General features: G+C 44.0%; 1 protein-coding gene across 1 annotated transcript in view; it reads right to left on the reverse strand.

Moving 5' to 3' along the window:
• Positions 1–19,267, reverse strand: part of Col4a4 (collagen type IV alpha 4 chain) — a 116,815-nt gene that overhangs the window by 82,614 nt on the left and 14,934 nt on the right. The window contains 3 exon segments of the mRNA XM_052750033.1: positions 9,857–9,934; positions 16,453–16,495; positions 18,438–18,606. Coding sequence (XP_052605993.1) covers positions 9,857–9,934; positions 16,453–16,495; positions 18,438–18,484 — 168 coding nt within the window. The 5' untranslated portion in view covers positions 18,485–18,606.

Below are 19,267 nucleotides of genomic sequence, written 5' to 3' on the forward strand. Positions count from 1 at the left end.
AAAGATACATTGGTCAACCTTCATTACTCTAATGAAGGAACCCAGAGGCAGACTGACAGATTATGAAGAAAAGAGCTGGGCTGATACCATAGCTCAATGGTAGAGAATACATCTAGCATGCATGAAGACCTAGGTCCAATCCCTAGTATTAATCAATCAATCATCAATCAACCAGTCAATCAATCAATCAATCAATCAATGACAGAAAAGAAATGTATTTGAGCTCATCGTTCCGGAAGTACATGTGGGGTGTAAAAGACGTGATACAGGCTCTGGCCACAGCCCAGGAAGCTATACCACATAGTGCTGGGAGAAAGAGTGTGTGTGCTGGTGTGGGGGTGGGGTGTGGTTTCTCCCCTATCCTTATAAAGTCACCTGATTCAATAACGAGGGCTCCACTCTAATACTCTCATCTATTCACTTCTCAGAGGCCCCACCTCTAAGCATTACGGTAATCGTACATTTCTTGATACCACTTAACACCCCTTAATGCCACTAACACGTGACTTTGGGGATTGAGCCCCTGTTTGGAGGAGACAAAACACACTCAAACTATAACTGCGGAGGAGAACAATTAATCCTTCACAAAATAAGGTGAGCCCTGCCCCACCTCAAGGAGAGACAGTACAAATGCTTCCTTTGAGCCCCAAAGCACAGTCCTGGGAACACTGGCTTGCAGGACTTGTGTAAAATGCTGAGGTCCTTCCACAGGACTGTTTAGAGTTCCACGCCATCTGCTGAGCAGTGAGCAGACTTGCAGGCTTGCCATAGTCTTAACAAAATGTGGCACAGATGTCATTACGCCTTGATTTCAGCCTCCCTAAACAGCAACTTTGTAAGTGGAAAACTCACATAAAACTTGGAATGTCTCCCTTTGAAGACTATGAACTTTATGGCTTCATTTTAGTGCTTTTTAATATTGTTAGTTATTTTGTTATATGATAAAATTTTAAAAGAAACACATTAAACTTTGGGTGCCTGTACTAAATCTGTCTAAAAGCTGCTCAAAAAAATTCCCCAAACGTTAGTCTTTGAAATAGTGGTCTGACAGTTCATTCTATTAGAATAAATAATTTATCTACACTAAACCAGAAAGAATTTCTATTTTCATCGAATCAGTTCATATAAAAATGGGGTCAGAAAAAAAAAACAACTCCTTATAAGTAAATACTTAGGCTTGCTTATCTCTAAGGCTATCATAGAATTAATTATAGAGTGAATAGAGGAAAAGTAACAGTTCATGAAAATTATTTTTGTATCTAGAGAATCAGTCACCACAAGAACTTTTTATCATTAAAAAAATATTCAAAAAAAAATCATACCTGATCCAAATCCCTAGTCCCCACCCACCATCCATGACTTAAGAAAACAGGTTCCACGGGAAGTCCAGCAACTGGCTTTCAGATGTAAGAACAGTGGTTCTCACCACTGTTTACATTATTCCTACTATGTGTACAGAATTTGCCTCTGTGCTTTGTGACTTTCACTCTGAGACAGTGAGGTCACTGGAAGCAGAATCGAGTGACAACCAGTTCAACCCCTGAGCAACTTGGGCGCACCCTGTGAAACGACCAGCTCACCTCTTTCCCTCTGCTCCAGGGCCAAGCTGACACAGGTCATCAGATGGGCCATCAGCTAGCTGGCTCCTGGCTCAGCTGGACAGAAGAGGAAGACCAGAGCACACACAGTCCATTTGGACTCACTGTCTCTCCCACCCATGACCACATCTATCACGTCTCCCTTTGAACTCAATGTCCGCCATATGTCTGGTTGATCTTCATCCCACTGCAAAGCCCCAGGTCATGGTCACATCCTCTATAGCACACGTTATCCAAGAGTCAGTCTCCCTCATTCCCTTGATCCAAGTTTTCTCCCCAACACAGCTGTTAGCTCTCTTCAGTCTGTCCTTTCCTTGGGTCACTGCCTTACCCCTAATGGCACAATGTGCCCTCCACCACCCAAGCCCACCCAGTCCCTGTGACCCAAGTACTCATGCTTCATTCACACTTGTTTTCCAGAGATGACAATAGCCTTTCTTCTCTGTCACTCAAACCCTACCTTCCTCTCAACAAAAATACGTCGATGACAGTGACATTAATTACCATGCTACCATACTCTGGGCTCTTCATCTGCACTAAGCTCAATATGGTGTTCTGCTTTATTCTCACGAACTCTCTACAGCCACAGAAAGCAGAAAGCCATCCTTATATACTTCCTCATTCTCCAAGGAGGGCTCAGAGAGGTGAAGCAATTTGCTTGAGGTCACATAGCCAGCCAGGACCCGGGCAAGTAGAGATTTGAACCCAGGCCTTTTGATCTCAAGGTATCTGCTCCCTTTCCATCTCAAACCACACCAGCCTAACTTTCCTCAAACCATCATGTAAACCTGAAAATAATGCCCAGACTCACCACCTATAATTTATTAATATTTTGTGAGTATTACTTAATATTGGTTTAAGACGATGTCTTTTAGATTGAATTTGGGACTACAGATCCGTTTTCATCACGTAATCTTGGCCACTGCTTCACACATTACAAATTTTAAATGTATACTCATGCTTAATGAATACTTCTATAACTAAAATTTATGAATAAACATTATGTCTAACATGCCTCTCCCATTGCTGCATCTACTTATTATTATCATTTATTATTTACATTCCCTTTAATGTCTCTCTTCCTTTTAATGCAAAAGTGTAATTCAGAGAGCATGCCATTAGGTGTCACTACAATATCACAAACACCCTCAAACTGCCAGTCAGTGAAACCTGAGTCCTCTGGGCACACAGTGACTCTGGAGTCCTCCCATATTATTGGGGGAGGGAGGAGTCTGGACATCAGGAGGTGTTTCAAAACCGAAGAATGAAAAAGTGGTGAGCCATCCAAGGAGCCTGGAGTGCAGTAGCGAAGAGTGCTCCTGTACCTTCAGATTACCTCACCTGTTCACAATGAACTTGGGGTGCATTGATCAGTCTGCCTTGGGGAGCACTAGGGCCTTTAGGTATGCTCTCAGAAGGCAGTATGCAGGTGCAGTTGAAAGACCCTGCACAGAGAACCAGAGGAGAAAGCTTAGGCATTTGAACCAGTCCATGGTGAGCGGTTCTCCCATTTTGTAGTATTAGTATGCCGGGGACAGCCTGGCATCATCTATGTTCTCTGGAGACCTGGGACATCAAGTGGGTTTCTATGCACTCTGCTCCTGTGACTTTTTCTGCTTTCCCAATAACACCTTATCTGCCCCCAGATACGTGTATCCACCGCCCCATCCTCATTATATCCACCGGCCCATCACCATTACACTTAAAAGATGACAAGAGATGTGATGTGGTGAGGGTCTTATCCTAGGTTCAGTCATCGTATGTTGCCCAAGGGGAGCTCTAACTGCCCTCACATGTCTCCTTATAAGAAGGGTGTGGGTGAGATTCGACACAGACCACAGAGAATAAAGCAAAATAAAGGGAGGCAGAGGTGGAAGCCGGAGCAATGGGAACCACGGAGGGTGGAGCAGATTCTCCAGCTGGAGCCTGGTGGTAGCAACCATTTGCCTTTGAACATCTGGTCTCAAGTGAAGAGCACACTTCTGTTGCAGCAAGCCATCAAGCATGTGCTAATGTGACTCTTCTTCTATGCTGGGGCTGGCTGCCCTCCACCTCCAGATCTAATCTAAAGGGCATATCCAGCATTCTGTGCCCAATGCCCACATGCTCCCATGCAAAGCTAGCTCAGGAAACCAACTTACACACCTAGGGAGAAGCAAGTGCCTCTCTTGTCCCTTCTTTTCCATGAGGCACCTTCAAGTACCCAGAAAGTGCCTGGCACCTACCAGGGAATCAGAAATAGTGACTGGAGGGTGAGTCTGATTTATCTAAGGAGACCAGGGGCTATGAGACGTCTCAGCCACAGGGACTTTCTTCTCAGTCTTGGCCCTTTGCTGGCAAGGATTTGATGGTTATTTGTTGAACAAATGGGAAAGTATTACTATTGATTGCAGTTAAGACAACACAACCAAGTGACCAAATAAGAACTTGAACTCCCAAACAGTTCAAGCTAATCAACTGTCTCACTTATTCAGAGGGCCTGATCCAGTTGGGGGCTCCTCAGCTATTGGTTCATAGTTCATGTGTTTCCACTAGTTTGGCACCCAGGCAGTGGGACAGGGACCTGTCCTTGCCGTGTGAGCTGGCTGTTTGGAACCTGGGGCCTATGCAGGGACACTTTGCTCATTCTGGGAGGAGGGGACTGGACCTGCCTGGACTGAATCTACCAGGTTGAGCTGAATCCCCAGGAGAGTCCTTGCCCTGGAGGAGATGGGAATGGGGGGTGGGCTGGGGAGAGGGCGGGGGGGGGGGGCGGGAGGAGGGAGGACAGGGGAATCTGTGACTGATAAGTAAAATTAAATTAAACTATGAAATAAAATAAACGCTAAAAAAAAAAAGAACTTGAACTCCACATAGAGAGACCTGAAGCCCGCTTGAAATCACTGCATTAAAAGAGATGGTTGGTATAAGTAGATGCACCAAAACCCACCATCAAACCATACAACTTAGTCCTGGAAGAAGTCCTGTGATGTTAGACCCACATGCACACTTGGCATGATGGGAAATAAGTGGTGCGTTGTACAGCAAGGGAGCAAATATTCTTTTTCCTTCTTACATATCCATAAATACTAGTGGTCAAGGAGATGTCAGCGTACCGAAATTGATGTTAGTGACCTGCAGCGATTCGTCAGATAGATGCCAACTACTGTTATGTCAACACTGTAGGTTGCCCCTCGGCTAACTGGGGCCCTTTTCAGAAATACTGAACCCCTGTCCACAGCAAATTCAAACCTGGAAATATATCCCTTCAGCTTCTGCAAGTGTTCTGGTGTTCAAAAAGCATGCTATCATTCTGACATGAACACTTGAGCAAGCTAAGCCACTGTTGTGACATGGAGCCTGGTAACTGGAATCCACTGGGAAACACATGTTCTAGCTGGGCACAAGGTTTTAGAAAAATTGTGGATTTTTATGCCTTTGCAGGACAAAGGCATGGCCCAGCACCTCATGTTTATCAGTGAGAATGGTCCCAGACCTCTGACCTCAGGTTACCTGCTGTCCCCTAAAGGCATGCACATCGTGTATATTACTGATCACAAGATTTTTCTGGTGATGACCAGGTGAGACAGAGAGTCCTTGGAGGATTGGGATGTGGCATAGCAAGGAACCAGCACCAATGCCAGTGGGTGACAGACTAGCTGCAGCCATCTCCAGTTGTCACTGGGTGGTGTTTCTGTGAAAACAGAACGTTATTGACTATTGGAAATCTGGAGACACAAAAGTACTGCTCAGAACCATTTGTCAGGCTGTGTCCTGAATGCAGCCATGTGAGTGGTAAAGAGTGTGAGTGTTAGAACTGTGTATGCAAATATGTTTTAAGGACACGAAACATACTAACAATAATTGAAATTCCCCCAAGTAGATTCTACTTTTTAGTCACAGGATGCAGGCTGATAAAAATATAAGGGATAAGTGAGTGACGGTGCAGGGAAATGCTGTACTGAGCATATTCAGTGACTGATAATCCCAAAGGGAAGAGGGACTCACTAATATTTGATCTGGGTTTCTAACTGAAAACTTGAAGACAATATGAGTTTAAAGCCATTTGCCCCTTGTACCAAAAACCACAACATCACAAAGTTTTGTTGGTTTCATGGTTCCGTCACTCTCTCAGATGATAAAGCACATTCACCTATTTTTTTAAGTAAGTTACCAAAAGATAAACTATTACTATTACCATTCCAGTCACTAACCCAGAACTCATAAAAGGTTCTATCCTGGTTTGTAAGGACATGACTTTATTGTCCTTACCAATAGACAACCGCTAACTACATGGACTGCTTCCCTGGAGACCAACAAAGACTAAGTTAAAATTCTGTCCAATTCTATCTCATCTGCCTCCTTACAGAGATTAACAGAAAGTTTGGAGAGGAGATGGGGAAGAATTGTAGATTGTGTAGGGGAGCAACTCAGGAGCTGTCCAGCCATGCCTTACATCTCAGAACCAGGGGATACCACCATCTCAAGGGATGAGATTAACCCTCTAGACAAGCCTTCTTCTCCTAGGCTGAGCTTGAACCTGCAAGCCAGACATCAGGAGGGTGTACCCCTGTCTCTTGCCCCCACCCCAACACCACTTGCCTAGAGGAGTTGTAGTGCCACAGTGGTCAGAGTTGGCTTGCTATGAAGATACTTAACTCTGACCACACCTGAAGTGCACAGGGATTTGAACTATGAACATTTACTCATGGCAAAGCAGTGCCAATGTGAGATAAAAAGTCTAGGTGCAGAGGAGAGAGTCACCATTAACTTGGTAATAGCAGGTTTCCTTATGGATCCACAGTGTGCTGGCATGGCCACAGCACAGGCTCCTGAATTCTCTCTATGTTGGAGTCTGGGTTTTAATCCATTGATTGATTAGTGTAGACTGCCTACTATGTGCCGACTATTGTATTATGATCAAAGAAGTATAATGGAATACACTTACTCAAAAGGGGGAAACGAAGAGCAACAACTTGTCCCTCTAAGGTGTGCGCTGAGTCAAGAGGCTGTTTTCATGACCCATCACAAGTACATGCTTAGGCTCTAATGAGGGGGGTTCAGGCACAGCCATACTCAAACTGATTGAGAGAGGAGGCTGGGCCATGGTCTCTGGACCACTGTGTGTGTCCGTTCTTGGTTCACCTCCCTGTAGCTCACTGTAGCTCCAGACTCAGATAAAGAGTTAACCACAGCTTTTATCAAGAACCCAGCTTTGCTTGTCAAGGACTGCATTAGCATCCTGCATGGGTGGATAATGCTCGTCCAGAAGTCACAGTTATGAAATGAAAATCGAAGTGCCTGGTACAAGTTGTTGATCAAGGCTGAGTGTTGTTGCACACCTTTAATCCCACTACTCGAGAGACAGAGGCAGGTGGATCTCTGTGAGTTCGAGGCCAGCCTGGTCAACAGAGTGAGTTCCAGAACAGCCAGGCTATACAGCGAAACCCTGCCTTGAAACAAACAAACAAACAAGTTGTTGAGTATGCATGGGGAAGGGCTCATGATGTCAATACTCCTCTGTAAGGAACTCATGGCAATTGATGGTTCTGGGGAGGTGCCATTTTCTTCACTGCTGTATCCAATGATATGGTGACATTCCCCCAGTAAACAGCCTTCCACCCATGCTTGAACAAGCAACCCTAGTTAAATTCAATGAATCACTCATTTGAGACACACACACAGAGGGGGGGAGAAAGAGAGAGAGAGAGAGAGAGAGAGAGAGAGAGAGAGAGAGAGAGAGAGAGAATGTGGGGGTGGGGTGGGGTGATGGCAGAGGATAATGATGATTAAAATGGCCAAAATTTATTACATACATGTATTATCAAGAAATAAACATAAAAGAATAAAACAATAAAAAAGAATTACTTCAGACCAAACAGTTCAACTGTGGGGTTTGAACAAGCCACCCAATGAGCCTACTGGAGAGGAACAATTTCCTTCTTGATGATACAAGCTTTTTTCCCTAAGTGGGCTGTGGAGCCTCAGCAAGACACCTCCAGCCCCTGGAATGCGGTGTCAACTTATTATTATTACTACTTATCAGTCCACCTGGAGCTGCCACTGTAGCTCTAGAGCTTGGCTGGATGCTAAGAACTGAGTACCTACACCTCCGTCCCCTTCCACAGAAGTATAGTCTTGCTCCCACGTTCTCTGCTGGAAAATGCCACCCATGCCTGCAGCCCTCACAGGGAGATTCCAGCCATCAGGAAAGGCGGAGGTTGCTGGGGCTGCACAAACAGTCCCCTCGGCCACCCACTACCAGGGACACACACATCGTAGAGAGCGGCTCAGCCCCCGGAACCCTGGCAATCCACAGACAGCCACGGGGACTGAAAAGCACACTCTGTACACACTCATTGGCTTGTGATCACGGAGAAGCTCAAGCAACGGAAGCAGAATCCAGGCAGCAGATGTAAAGGGCTTGATCTCAGGAAGTAACCCCGTGAGCTCACGAAGTGACAGCAGACCCAGGTGTTGGAACCTAAGTGTAATAACCTTTCTGTGCTTGTGGAGCAAGTGCTGGAGGTGAGGCTAGGCACCTGGATGTGGTTGCTGGCTCTGGTTTGGGCTCCTTACACTGTCAGATGGAAACAAAAATAATCACACCCATCCCCATGAGCTGTGAGAGCAGGACTTCTCTACGTGTGCACTGCTGGTGTTGAGGACCAATCTCTGGTGTAGAATGTATCCTGCACTACAAGAAGCTGAGCGATACTGTTGGCCTCTGCCATTAGACACCAGTAGCTCCCTCCACCCAGCTGTGATGACTAAAACATGTCCCAACTGCCAAGTGTCCCTAGAAAGGTGGGTAAAACAAAATGGTCCCCCGTAAAGAACCACAGAATTAAGAGGACTGAGATTTCTAAAGACACGTGGGTATAGTGGCAAAGCCTTGGAGTGGGAGGAAAGAAATGTTTTGCCCTAAAGACTGGCCACTGTCCAAGCATGCTCTCAGTGTCATGCTTATCACTGTGTGATCAATATAGACGTCATTTGGATTGAATGTTTATGCCCCCTATTCACATGCTGAAATCCCAAGCTCCAAAGTATTGAGAATAGGAGATGGGGTGCCTGAGAGGTAACTTGATCATCACCATCAAGCCCTTCATAGAGGACCCTAAAGAGCTACCCTGCCACCTCTCTCTCTCTCCATCCTGCAAGGATACCATCCTCAAGCTGAGAAATGGCTCTCACTAGTAGACACTTTGATCTTGTCTTCTCAGCCTCCAGAACTGTGAGAAACAGATTTAAGTTGATTAAGGCGTACTATAAGGTGTACTGGTGTACTATATTTGTTTCAGTAGCCTGAATACATGAAGACTACTACATCCAAATCAGTGAATTGACCTCGAAGGTATCCAGAGCTTAAGAAAGACAGTCAACCTTAGCCCTTCTTAAGGGGGTTATTTTTATATTTTTTTTCATTCTTCAGTGACACACAACTATATGTGTTTCAAGTGTAAAGAGTGGTATTTCAGTCTACAAAAAAAAAGGATGAGAGGGTTTTGAAATAAAGGGTTGCTTCATCTGAACCTCGGCACACATGAGCTAACAGTTGCCGGCTGCAGCTATCAGTGCACAGGGAAATGTTTGTGGGTTCCTGAGACGTGAAAGGCAGTAGCCAAGATGGCCTGAAATGCTTTACAAAATAGTTAGGAGTCCAGTTGCCAGCAGAACTGTTGTGGGTGGCTTTGAGCTGAAAACTGGCCTGTGGCTCAGTCTTCTTTCTGCACAGCACAATTGGTGCATGTAAGGTGAGGAATCAGTGAACTAAAAAAAAGGCATTTTGAGCATGCAGAAAAGTCACTGACAAATATGGAGTACGCAATGTATAGCTTTTGCCTTGGCTTGAATATTAAGTTTCAATAGGGTGCTATGCATGAAAGTATACTATGGTCAAATGTCTGGAAAGATGATTTTAAACCAAGTTAAACTGCCCCCCCCCCCCCCGCACACATTTCTCAGAGCCTTTAAAACACTGATAGGCAATAAACCTTGGAGAGGGTGACCAAGGGTGACAGACACTTCAGGCCTTTGTAGGATGATTCATGCCCGTAGTGTTGTGCAAAACACAGGGTGAGCTGCACTGCTCAGACTGTGTAGCTTCACACATAGTCTACATCAGTTGTAACCCTTTCTAAGAATGTGAAGAACACTCACTGTGGAAGATACGCACCTCTGGCTAATAACACATGCTAAGGGTCGGAGGCTACGTAAATACTCAGAATGGTGTGAAATCCAGGCATGTTGTCAGTGTTGATATCTGCATCACTCACCCGCGATCCCTTTTCAGGAAAACACTGGCAGACAGAGCAGTTTCTTCCTCCACAAGGGCTACCATATTTCTTGCCACTCTGAAAAGTGAAGCGACTTGTTCAGTATATCAGTCCTCGGGGCTCAGCTCAGTTCACAGAGTATACAATAGAACCAGCGCACCATGTGCAGACCCCACCGAATGCTTTTTACCTTTAGATCCAGGGAAAGCAAACATTAATGTATCTATTCTGAGACAGGTTGCTGCTATGTAAGCCAGGCTGTACTCAAACTTTTGATCCTTCTGCCTCAGTTTCCCAAGTGCACCATCACACCTGGCTGCAGTGAGTCATACTGACACATAAAAAAGGAGGAGCACTTGGGGGGACTGTTACATGGGTCAGACTCTCCAACCCTGAAGACACCAGAGAAAAAGGGAACCTTATTCAGAAGCCACCAGAGCCGGAATCATAGAGAGGCTTTCTCGCCTCTGAAGACTTCAGTACCAAGATGTGAACAGTCTAGGGGTATAAATGTGCAGTCAGACAAGCTGTGCACAGACAGAGGAGTCTAGTTTCAGTGACTAGAAAGCTCGACTTTCTCCCCACAGCCTCCTGTGTCTCCCCGATCAGTCAGTACACGAGCCTCACCGCACAAATCCTCCCTAGGACAATTCTCCAGATAACTCGTGTAGTTTGGATTGAAATTTTCCTTCCTGCAATTTTCCAGTTCTCCATGGTGGTTCCTCTGAGGTGTCCCTCAATCCCGAGCTTCTGAACCTGAGTCATTTGGGCCTTTTCTTGCTTTAACAGACCTCTTCCTTCCTTCCTCCTTCCCTCCCTCCCTTCTTTCCTTCCTTCCTTCCTTCCTTTTTCTTTCTTTCTTTCTTTCTTTCTTTCTTTCTTTCTTTCTTTCTTCCTTCCTTCTTTCCTTCCTTCCCTCCTTTCTTTCTTTCTTTCTTTTTTACTTCCTTTCTTTCTTTCTTCCTTTTCTTTTTTCTTTTTTTTTTTGAGACAGGCTTTCTCTGGCTGTCCTGGAACTCACTCTGTAGACCAAGCTGGCCTTGAACTTACAGAGATCCACCTGCCTCTGCCTCCCAAGTGCTAGGATCAAAGGTGTGTGCCACCACACCAGCAACAGACTTTTCTTTAACTCTCTAGAAAGTCAACACACACACACACACACACACACACACACACACACACACACACACACACACACACAAATTTCACACAAAAATGTCCCTGCCCTTTGGGAGACACAGTACCTTGTCATTCATTGCATATCCACTGCATCTATACCCAGAGCCATCAGCCACTTCAGTACTAAGTGTACTCCAAGAATTACTATTTCCATATGTACATTCTCTACAACAACAACAAAAAAACCCAGCCAACTTCAAGCACCTGCTCCCCACCCAAGCTGTGGCTCAGGTGGGACAGGGGAATTAGATTCTAGTGGCAGAAACAGGATTATCAAGAAAGCAGCAGAGATAAGCTTTGTCTTTGCCAACCTTGCTTACTTGCATAATTGATATTTTTTTAAGCTTAAGGCAATGAACATACACTAATGTAGAATGAAAGAAATAGAAAACAGCGAACCTGTAACTACAGCGTTCAGGAGGTAGAGGCAAGAGGATCAGGGCAATTCAAGGCTAGCCTAGATTACATGACACACTGTCACGAAAGAAAGAAAGAAAGAAAGAAAGAAAGAAAGAAAGGAAGGAAGGAAGGAAGGAAGGAAGGAAGGAAGGAAGGAAGGAAGGAAGGAAGGAAGGAAGGAAGGAAGAAAGGAAAGAAAGAAAGAAAAGAAGAAAAAAGAAAAGAAAAAAGAAAGGAAGGAAGAAAAGAAGAAAAAAGAAAGGAAGAAAGGAAGAAAAAAGAAAGAAAGAAAGAAGAAAGCCACTAAGCCAATAGTTACAGTTCCAGTGGAAGACCAGTAAATAGGTGCAATATATGCATGCTAATATACACATTACACAAATACATGTATATGTCCATACATATGGGTGATAAAAGACAAAGGGTCTACGCAAAAGGTTTGCTTTGCTTTGGTTTTTTGTTTGTTTGTTTGTTTGTTTGTTTGTTTTTCAAGACAGGGTTTCTCTGTGTAGCTTTGCGCCTTTCCTGGAACTCACTTGGTAGTCCAGGCTGGCCTCGAACTCACAGAGATCCACCTGCCTCTGCCTCCCGAGTGCTGGGATTAAAGCTGTGCGCCACCACCCGCCTGGCTTGCTTTGTTTTTTAATCACTCAATCTAAACTTTTTTTAAGAGGCAGTGCGGTGGTTTGAATAAAAATGGCCCCCATAGGCTCATAGGGAGTGGCATTATTTGAAAGGATTAGAACATGCAGCCTTGTTGGAGCAGATGTGGCCTTGTTGGAGGAAGTGTGTCACTGGGGATGGGCTTTGAGGTTTCAAATGCTCAAGACAGGCCCAGTGTCTCTCTTTCCCTGCTGCCTGCTGAACCAGATATAGAATTCTTAGCTGCTCTCTAGCATAATGTCTGCCTCTATGCCGCTATGCTTCCCACCACGGTAATGGACTAAATCTCTGAACCTGTAAGCCAGCTCCAGTTACATGTTTTCCTCTGTAAGAGTTGCTGTGGGCATAGTGTCTCTTCACAGCAATAGAAACCCTAAATCTAAGACTGAAAGGAACATTCTCAGACAGAATCAAAGAGAAAATATTTTTAAGCATTAAACGAAAAAGACATCTTTATAAACAAAGGTCTTATGGGTCATTGAATGCATTGAAGAACCTGAGAGTTTGAGGGTTAGAGCCAATCTGTGGAGTGCCTGCCATGTGGGCATGAGGACTTGGGTTCAGGTTTCCGTCATTCATGTACAAGGTTGGGCACAGCAGTGCATGCCTGTGATCCCAGTGCTGAGGGGGTGGAGACTGGGGGATCCCTGGGGCTTGCTGGACAGGTAGTATGGCTGAATTGGGGAGCTCCAGATTGATGAGAAACTCTGTCTCAATTAATGGTGAGGAGGAATAGAAAAACACACTCAATATTGACTTTTAGCCTCCCCATGCTTGTGTGTGAATGCATACACACACACACACACACACACACACACACACACACACACACACACACACACACACCACATCAACCACATATAAATGAGTTTGGAATTTCAGGAGTATATGACTCTTGAGTTTTAATTACCGTTGTTATCTGTGAATGCATGAGTTCAAAATTCTAAGAGGTTAGGAATGAAATGCCCAGGCTTGGCTGGGAGAGCATGCAAGCACAGTAGCTCGTCTGAGTACTCAGATTCATTTAAGGTCAGGATTCATTACTGTGTTCAGTGAAATACCAAAACAATGATGGCAAAACGGAGTCAGTAGATTAGATGCCTTAATAACAAAGTCAGGATGTTTATTTGATATTTGCTTGTTCTGCCAAGCATCACTGAGATATGTGAGGCAGGGTTACATTTTAGGAGTCATTTTAAAATAGATTAGCAGATTCTAAGAAAGAGACACCCATTGACATGTGAAGCGGGGGTGGGAACTTGTAAAGGAAGAGTCTGCACTTTACAAAGGTGTTGTACTGGATGAGGAGATGCGGAGTGTGACACTCAGACCCCATGTGACAAAGCCACATGTGATTGCGGGGGCTTGTGATCCCAGCATTGGTGAGGCAGAGACTAGCAGATCCCTAGGGCTCACTAAGCAGCTATCTTAAACTACTCGGCAAGTTCCAAAACAATATGTGACCCTGTCTCCAAAACAAACAGAAAGAAATAGAGGTAGGTGATACCTAAAGAATAGTATCTGAGTTTGTCTTCTGGCCTCCATACTCAGCAAACACATGCGTGCTAACTTGTATACACACACACACACACACACACACACACACACACACACACACACAGAAACTGTACTGGCTGGTTTTGTATGTCAACTTGACACAAGCTAGAGTCATCAGGGGAAGGAGCCTCAGTTGATGAAATGCCTCCATGACATCCAGCTGTAAGGCATTTTCTCATTTAGTGACCAATGGGGGAGAGCCCAGCCCATGGTGGGTGGTGCCATTTCTAGGCTGGTGTCCTGGGTTCTTATGAGAAGGTGGGTTGAGCAAGTCATGGGAAGGAAGTCAGTAAGCAGATTCCCTCCATGGCCTCTGCATCAGCTCCTGCCTCTGGGTTCCTGCCCTATTTGAGTTCCTGTCCTGACTTCCTGCAGTGATGAACAGCAATGCTGAAGTGTAAGCCGAATAAACCCTTTCCTCCCCAACTTGCTTTTTGGTCATGGTGTTTCATCACAGCAATAGAAAACCTAACTAAGACAATACTCATATTCACAAACTCACTGGGAACACACCTACACTCACACACTCACTGGGAATACACTAATACTCACACACTCACTGGGAATACACCAATGCTCATACACTCACTGGGAATATGCCTATACTCACAAATTCACTGGGAACACACCTACATCCACACACTCATTGGCAACACACCAATGCTCACACACTCACTGAAAATACATCTACACTCACACACTCACTGGAAATACACCTACACTCACACCCTCACTGGGAATACACCACTGCTCACACACTCACTGAGAACATACCTACACTCACCCACTCACTGGGAATATACTTACACTCATACACTCACTGGGAACACACCTACACTCACACACTCACTGGGAACACACCTAAACTCACACACTCACTGGGAAAACACCTACACTCATACACTCACCGGGAATACAACACTGCTCACCCACTCACTGGGAATATACTTACACTCATACACTCACTGGGAACACACCTACACTCACACACTCACTGGGAACACACCTATACTCACACACTCACTGAGAACACATCTACACTCACACACTCACTGGGAACACACCTACACTCACACACTCACTGGGAACACACCTACACTCACACACTCACTGAAAACACAACCACATTCAAACCAACTTATTTTTCTCCAAGGGAACACACAAGAGAAGCCCCCCTTCTTTACCTCAGATGTCATAAAACACATGCTTATTGCACAGAAGATTAAAGGAAGTGCAGTGTCACCTCCTAAAAACCTAACTCTGTCTCAGATTGGTACCCATTTCCTTTTTTTGTAAGAAAATGATACAGATTCAAAACCAAAACATCAAGCTCTATGAAAGCATAGCCTGTTAGAGGACATTTTCTGTCTATGTCCTGGCCTCAAGTCCCTGACCCTCAGAGGATCCATCTCTTTACATTGGTATCTAGGTATTAATAAGTATACTCAAGCACATGCATCCACACTGCTGGTGATTTGGGTTGTTTTATCGATACTCGAGTGGCACGCTGACTAGTACCTGGCCATTTTCACATCATCACCGTTTTCACATTCATTCTGCCATGCCCCTGGCAGCTGTTCAGCTCATACAGCACCAGAACTCATGCATCTACTCCCTACTGATGAATACTTAGGTGATGCCCGTCTTCAGCTGCTGAACACCACCCTGCAGTTAGTGCTCTTGGGCATGCATCTTCCCACATGCCAGAATAAAAATATGTGACAAATTAAAAAATACATTCTTGCACCAAAGCAATGTATATTTAAAATGTTGGTAGATAATGCAAACTGTTTGCCACAGGTACTTTGTCAACCCACACCTTCCCCTTAAATCCCAGCTACCATATTGCTACTCCCTACATGCTAAAATATCTCCACACCACACGCTGATGGAGTGTCCAGAATTGAACTGTTTGGTTAAGGAATCACATTCATTCTCATAGATATAAGGATCAAGGGGAGTGAATTTTAGGATGATGCAGACTTTTGTAATAGAAAAATAAATGCATACAATATAAAAATAAGCTTGGGAAAATCAGGTAAGATTAACTAGAAAAAAATGCTCCCAACTGAGCAACACAAGGAGGCATTTTGAAATGCACAGGAACTAAGCTAGACAAGTCTCACTCTCTCTGTCTAACAAGAGAGGGGGACTGAGTCTTAGCTGGGTTAAAGAATAAGTATCTAGGGAGAATAAAGAATCAAGGGCTTCTCATTCCTTGACCCAGATAGTAAAAGAGGAGTAGAGATAATTTTCTATTTCAGTTACTTTGCAAAAGTTTCTGGTAATCAAGCGACTTGAGTCAGGTAGATCTCAGTCACTCCAGTGGTCTTCAGCCCTGAATGGCAGGCAGCCCTTAACAGAGTATCCCTGAAACATGTGAAATTGGGTTCACAATTTAGATTCTTCCCCGAGGGAGCAGAAGAAAAAGGCTGAGCTTTCCCTGCACCTAAAAAGCACCCAGACTGAATCTTACATTTCTTGGTTTAATCTCAAAATGGCTCAGCTACTTCTTTTCTGTTCCAAATAAAAAGAATTTAAGGAAGGGCTGTGTTTGTTATAAGATAAAGACCTTTCCAACACCCAGGCAGTTCTATAAGCAGCTTTGATTGGAAAAATATCAAAGTATTCCCAGGCTGTGTCTTATCTCAGTGTCCACTTCACAGATATGAAGGCTGGGTCCCAGAGAGTAACTAGTTTAAATATGTTTTAAAAACATATAAACCATACATGCATGCAATGAATCATACATTCAACAGAGTAAATTTTTCATGTACAGAATGAATTAATATACTTACCCCATATTCATATCGTATGGTAAAGAGAATAAGTATTAGTGACCTATGAAAAAGGAAAAATATAGACTAAGTGTTTGCTTTAATTAGAAACAAGCTAAACAGAGTAACAGTACCAACTCCAGAAGGCTGGTTCTCACTTCTAACTGCTACCATCCCACATAGTCAATGTGATTACTCTCCCGAAGGCTGGTTCTAACTTCTAACTGCTACCATCTGACACAGTCAATGTCGTCATCTCTCGGGCTGGCATCATTGCCTCTCTTCATTTTATCAGTCAGAGAAGATACATTGAAGGCCTTTGGTATGGTTGTATTGAAGGCCATGATGCTGGAGTCCATAGGGGCACCCAAGGCAAGATTGAGACCTGAATGAACAGATGAGTGAAGGGAGTTGAGATGACTCTCCACGAAAGCTAGAGGAAAGAGAGAGAGAGGCAGCTGTGGTTGGGAACACACCTGAGACCAGTGTATCTGAGTTGTCATTTAATGGGACCCATGCAAGGAGGAGCGGTAGATGGAAAGCTGCCTGAATGAGAAGAATAGCTTGGGGTGAGTGGGAATAATTATTAGGGAATTATTAGGGAAGAGTGAGGTGGTCCACAGCCAAAATCTACCTAGTGCTTTGCTGCTACTATAAACAAATTTTAACAAGAGGAAGGATGTGATCAAGAAAAGCCAAGCAAACATTTGCCGGGACATCCATCTCTCTGTCAAAGGCCTTCAGCGCACATTATCTCATTTGGTTCTTGAGCATCTGTGGTGAGTTGGTCCTCCTAACCATACTATATGTAACCCTATCCCTACCTCTACCCTCAGTGGTAGAGGAACTGAAGCCATGCCTTGGACTTGGTTCTATGTAGCCTTTCCCCCCTTTGGAATCATGTGCTAAGTGAACCTTCTTTCTCCACACTCTAGTCTTTTCTCTTGGAGTAACAGAAATATTATAGACAATGACAAAGCATTGTGTCTGCGAGTGACCCTGATTAAGAGACCAGAAGCTGGAGGGTCTCGTGATTGAAATCAAGGTATTTTGGGGCCTGTGTTCCTGAACACAGAGAGTCTGGTTCTTGCCTTTTTTCAGGTTCTAGAAGTGTCCATGATCTTTGGTTCATAGTCTGCTGTGGAACAATCCTTTTCTATGCTATGAACATGTATCACTCTCATCGGTTAATAAAAAGCTGTCAGGCTGGTAGTGGGGCAGGAAGTTAGGCAGGAAAGCCAAACTGAGGATGATGGGAAGGAGAAGGGCAGAGTCAGAGGAATCACCAGCCAGACACAGAGGAAGCAAGATGAGAATGCCATACTGAGAAAGGGTACCAAGCCGTGTGGCTAAACAAAGATAAGAATTATGGGTTAATTTAAGTGTAAGAGCTCTTTAGTAATAAGCCTGAACTACCGACTGAGCATTTATAATTAATATAAGCCTCTGTGTGGTGATTTGGGAAGTAGCTGCCAGGTATTTGGGAGTTGCTAGAGGGACAGAAACTTTCACCTTCCATCTCCAAAGCTAGAGCTCTTTGGCCTCTGCTTCTGTAGTCTTGTTCACTGATGCTGGTCTCCCTCCTCCTCTCACATCTAAGAATCCTTGTGATGACACTGGATCTACCCAGAGAGTCCAAGATCCCCTCTCCAATCTCAAGATCACCTGAATTCCTTTTGCAACCGTAAATTCCCCTTCTTGTATAAATAACATATTTTAAAAAATTAGGATGTAGACATCTTTGAGGTCATTAACCTGCCCATTGCATTCAGGAAAGTGCTTTGAGCTCACTCCACTAGTTACAGGAATGGTGAAGTTCTGGACATTTAATGCTTTTGGTATTTAAATCTGGTAAATAAGATAGCAGGAACCCAGAGCTTTTAATTGTATAGTACAGCTTTGCATTCAGTCATAATGTGGGTAAATTTGGGAAAGATGTTGGTATTTAAAAGTCAGGATTGATTCTAAATGGCAGAAGAACTTATTCCATAAAGACATGCACACACCAGGGGCCTGTGACTGAGGTCTTGGTCCATCTGAAAGAGAACCTCATGAAGACCTTGAGCACAGGTATCTTCACTGATGACCTCTGTGCCCAAAATACTCCTCCAGTCTTCTCCTTTCTTTCCAGAAGACTCTTGTAGACAGTTGGGAGTCCGTGTCCTGTCTTAGAATCTGCATGTGTGAAATACAAATATAACTCTTATAACAATGGTGTAAACAAAATTAAGAATAATGGCTTCCATTATTCTGTCAGTGATGGAAACATTTTTCTAAACAACCCCAATGACTGTTGACATAGCCATCTTTTCTTAGTGCTTGTCATACTGAATAAACATTCTTAGAAATTAAAATTAAAATAAAATTAGGGGAAAGAGGGTATGGTTGGGAAGAGCAGGGACATAGAAAGGAAGCACAGGTTGGGGTTAGGGGTGAGGATGAGGATTGCATGAAAATACCATAAAGAACCCTGTGATTTTATAAGCTATCTTTAAAACGGGTTTTTCTTTTCTTTTTGTTGTATGCATATGGGTGTTTTGCCTGCATATATATCTATGCACCACGTGCATGCAGTGTCCAAGGATGCCAGAAGAGGGCATCAGATCCCTTGGAGCTGGAGATACAAACAGTTATCCACCACCATGTGGGTTCTGGGAATTGAACTCAGGTTCTCTGAAAGAGTAGCTAGTGCTCTTAACCACAAAGTGATCTCTTCAGCTTCTTATAAACTAACTTTAACAGATAAAAATAAATAAAATAGAAATTGAAATGTTCTCAAATCCTCTATACGTAATAAATATGTTTTTGAAAAATGAAAAAGAGTTGTGAGAACTAA

Source organism: Peromyscus californicus, unplaced genomic scaffold (genome assembly GCF_007827085.1).
Source record: "Peromyscus californicus insignis strain IS unplaced genomic scaffold, ASM782708v3 Scaffold_21__1_contigs__length_65335640, whole genome shotgun sequence".
Classification (NCBI taxonomy): domain Eukaryota; kingdom Metazoa; phylum Chordata; class Mammalia; order Rodentia; family Cricetidae; genus Peromyscus; species Peromyscus californicus.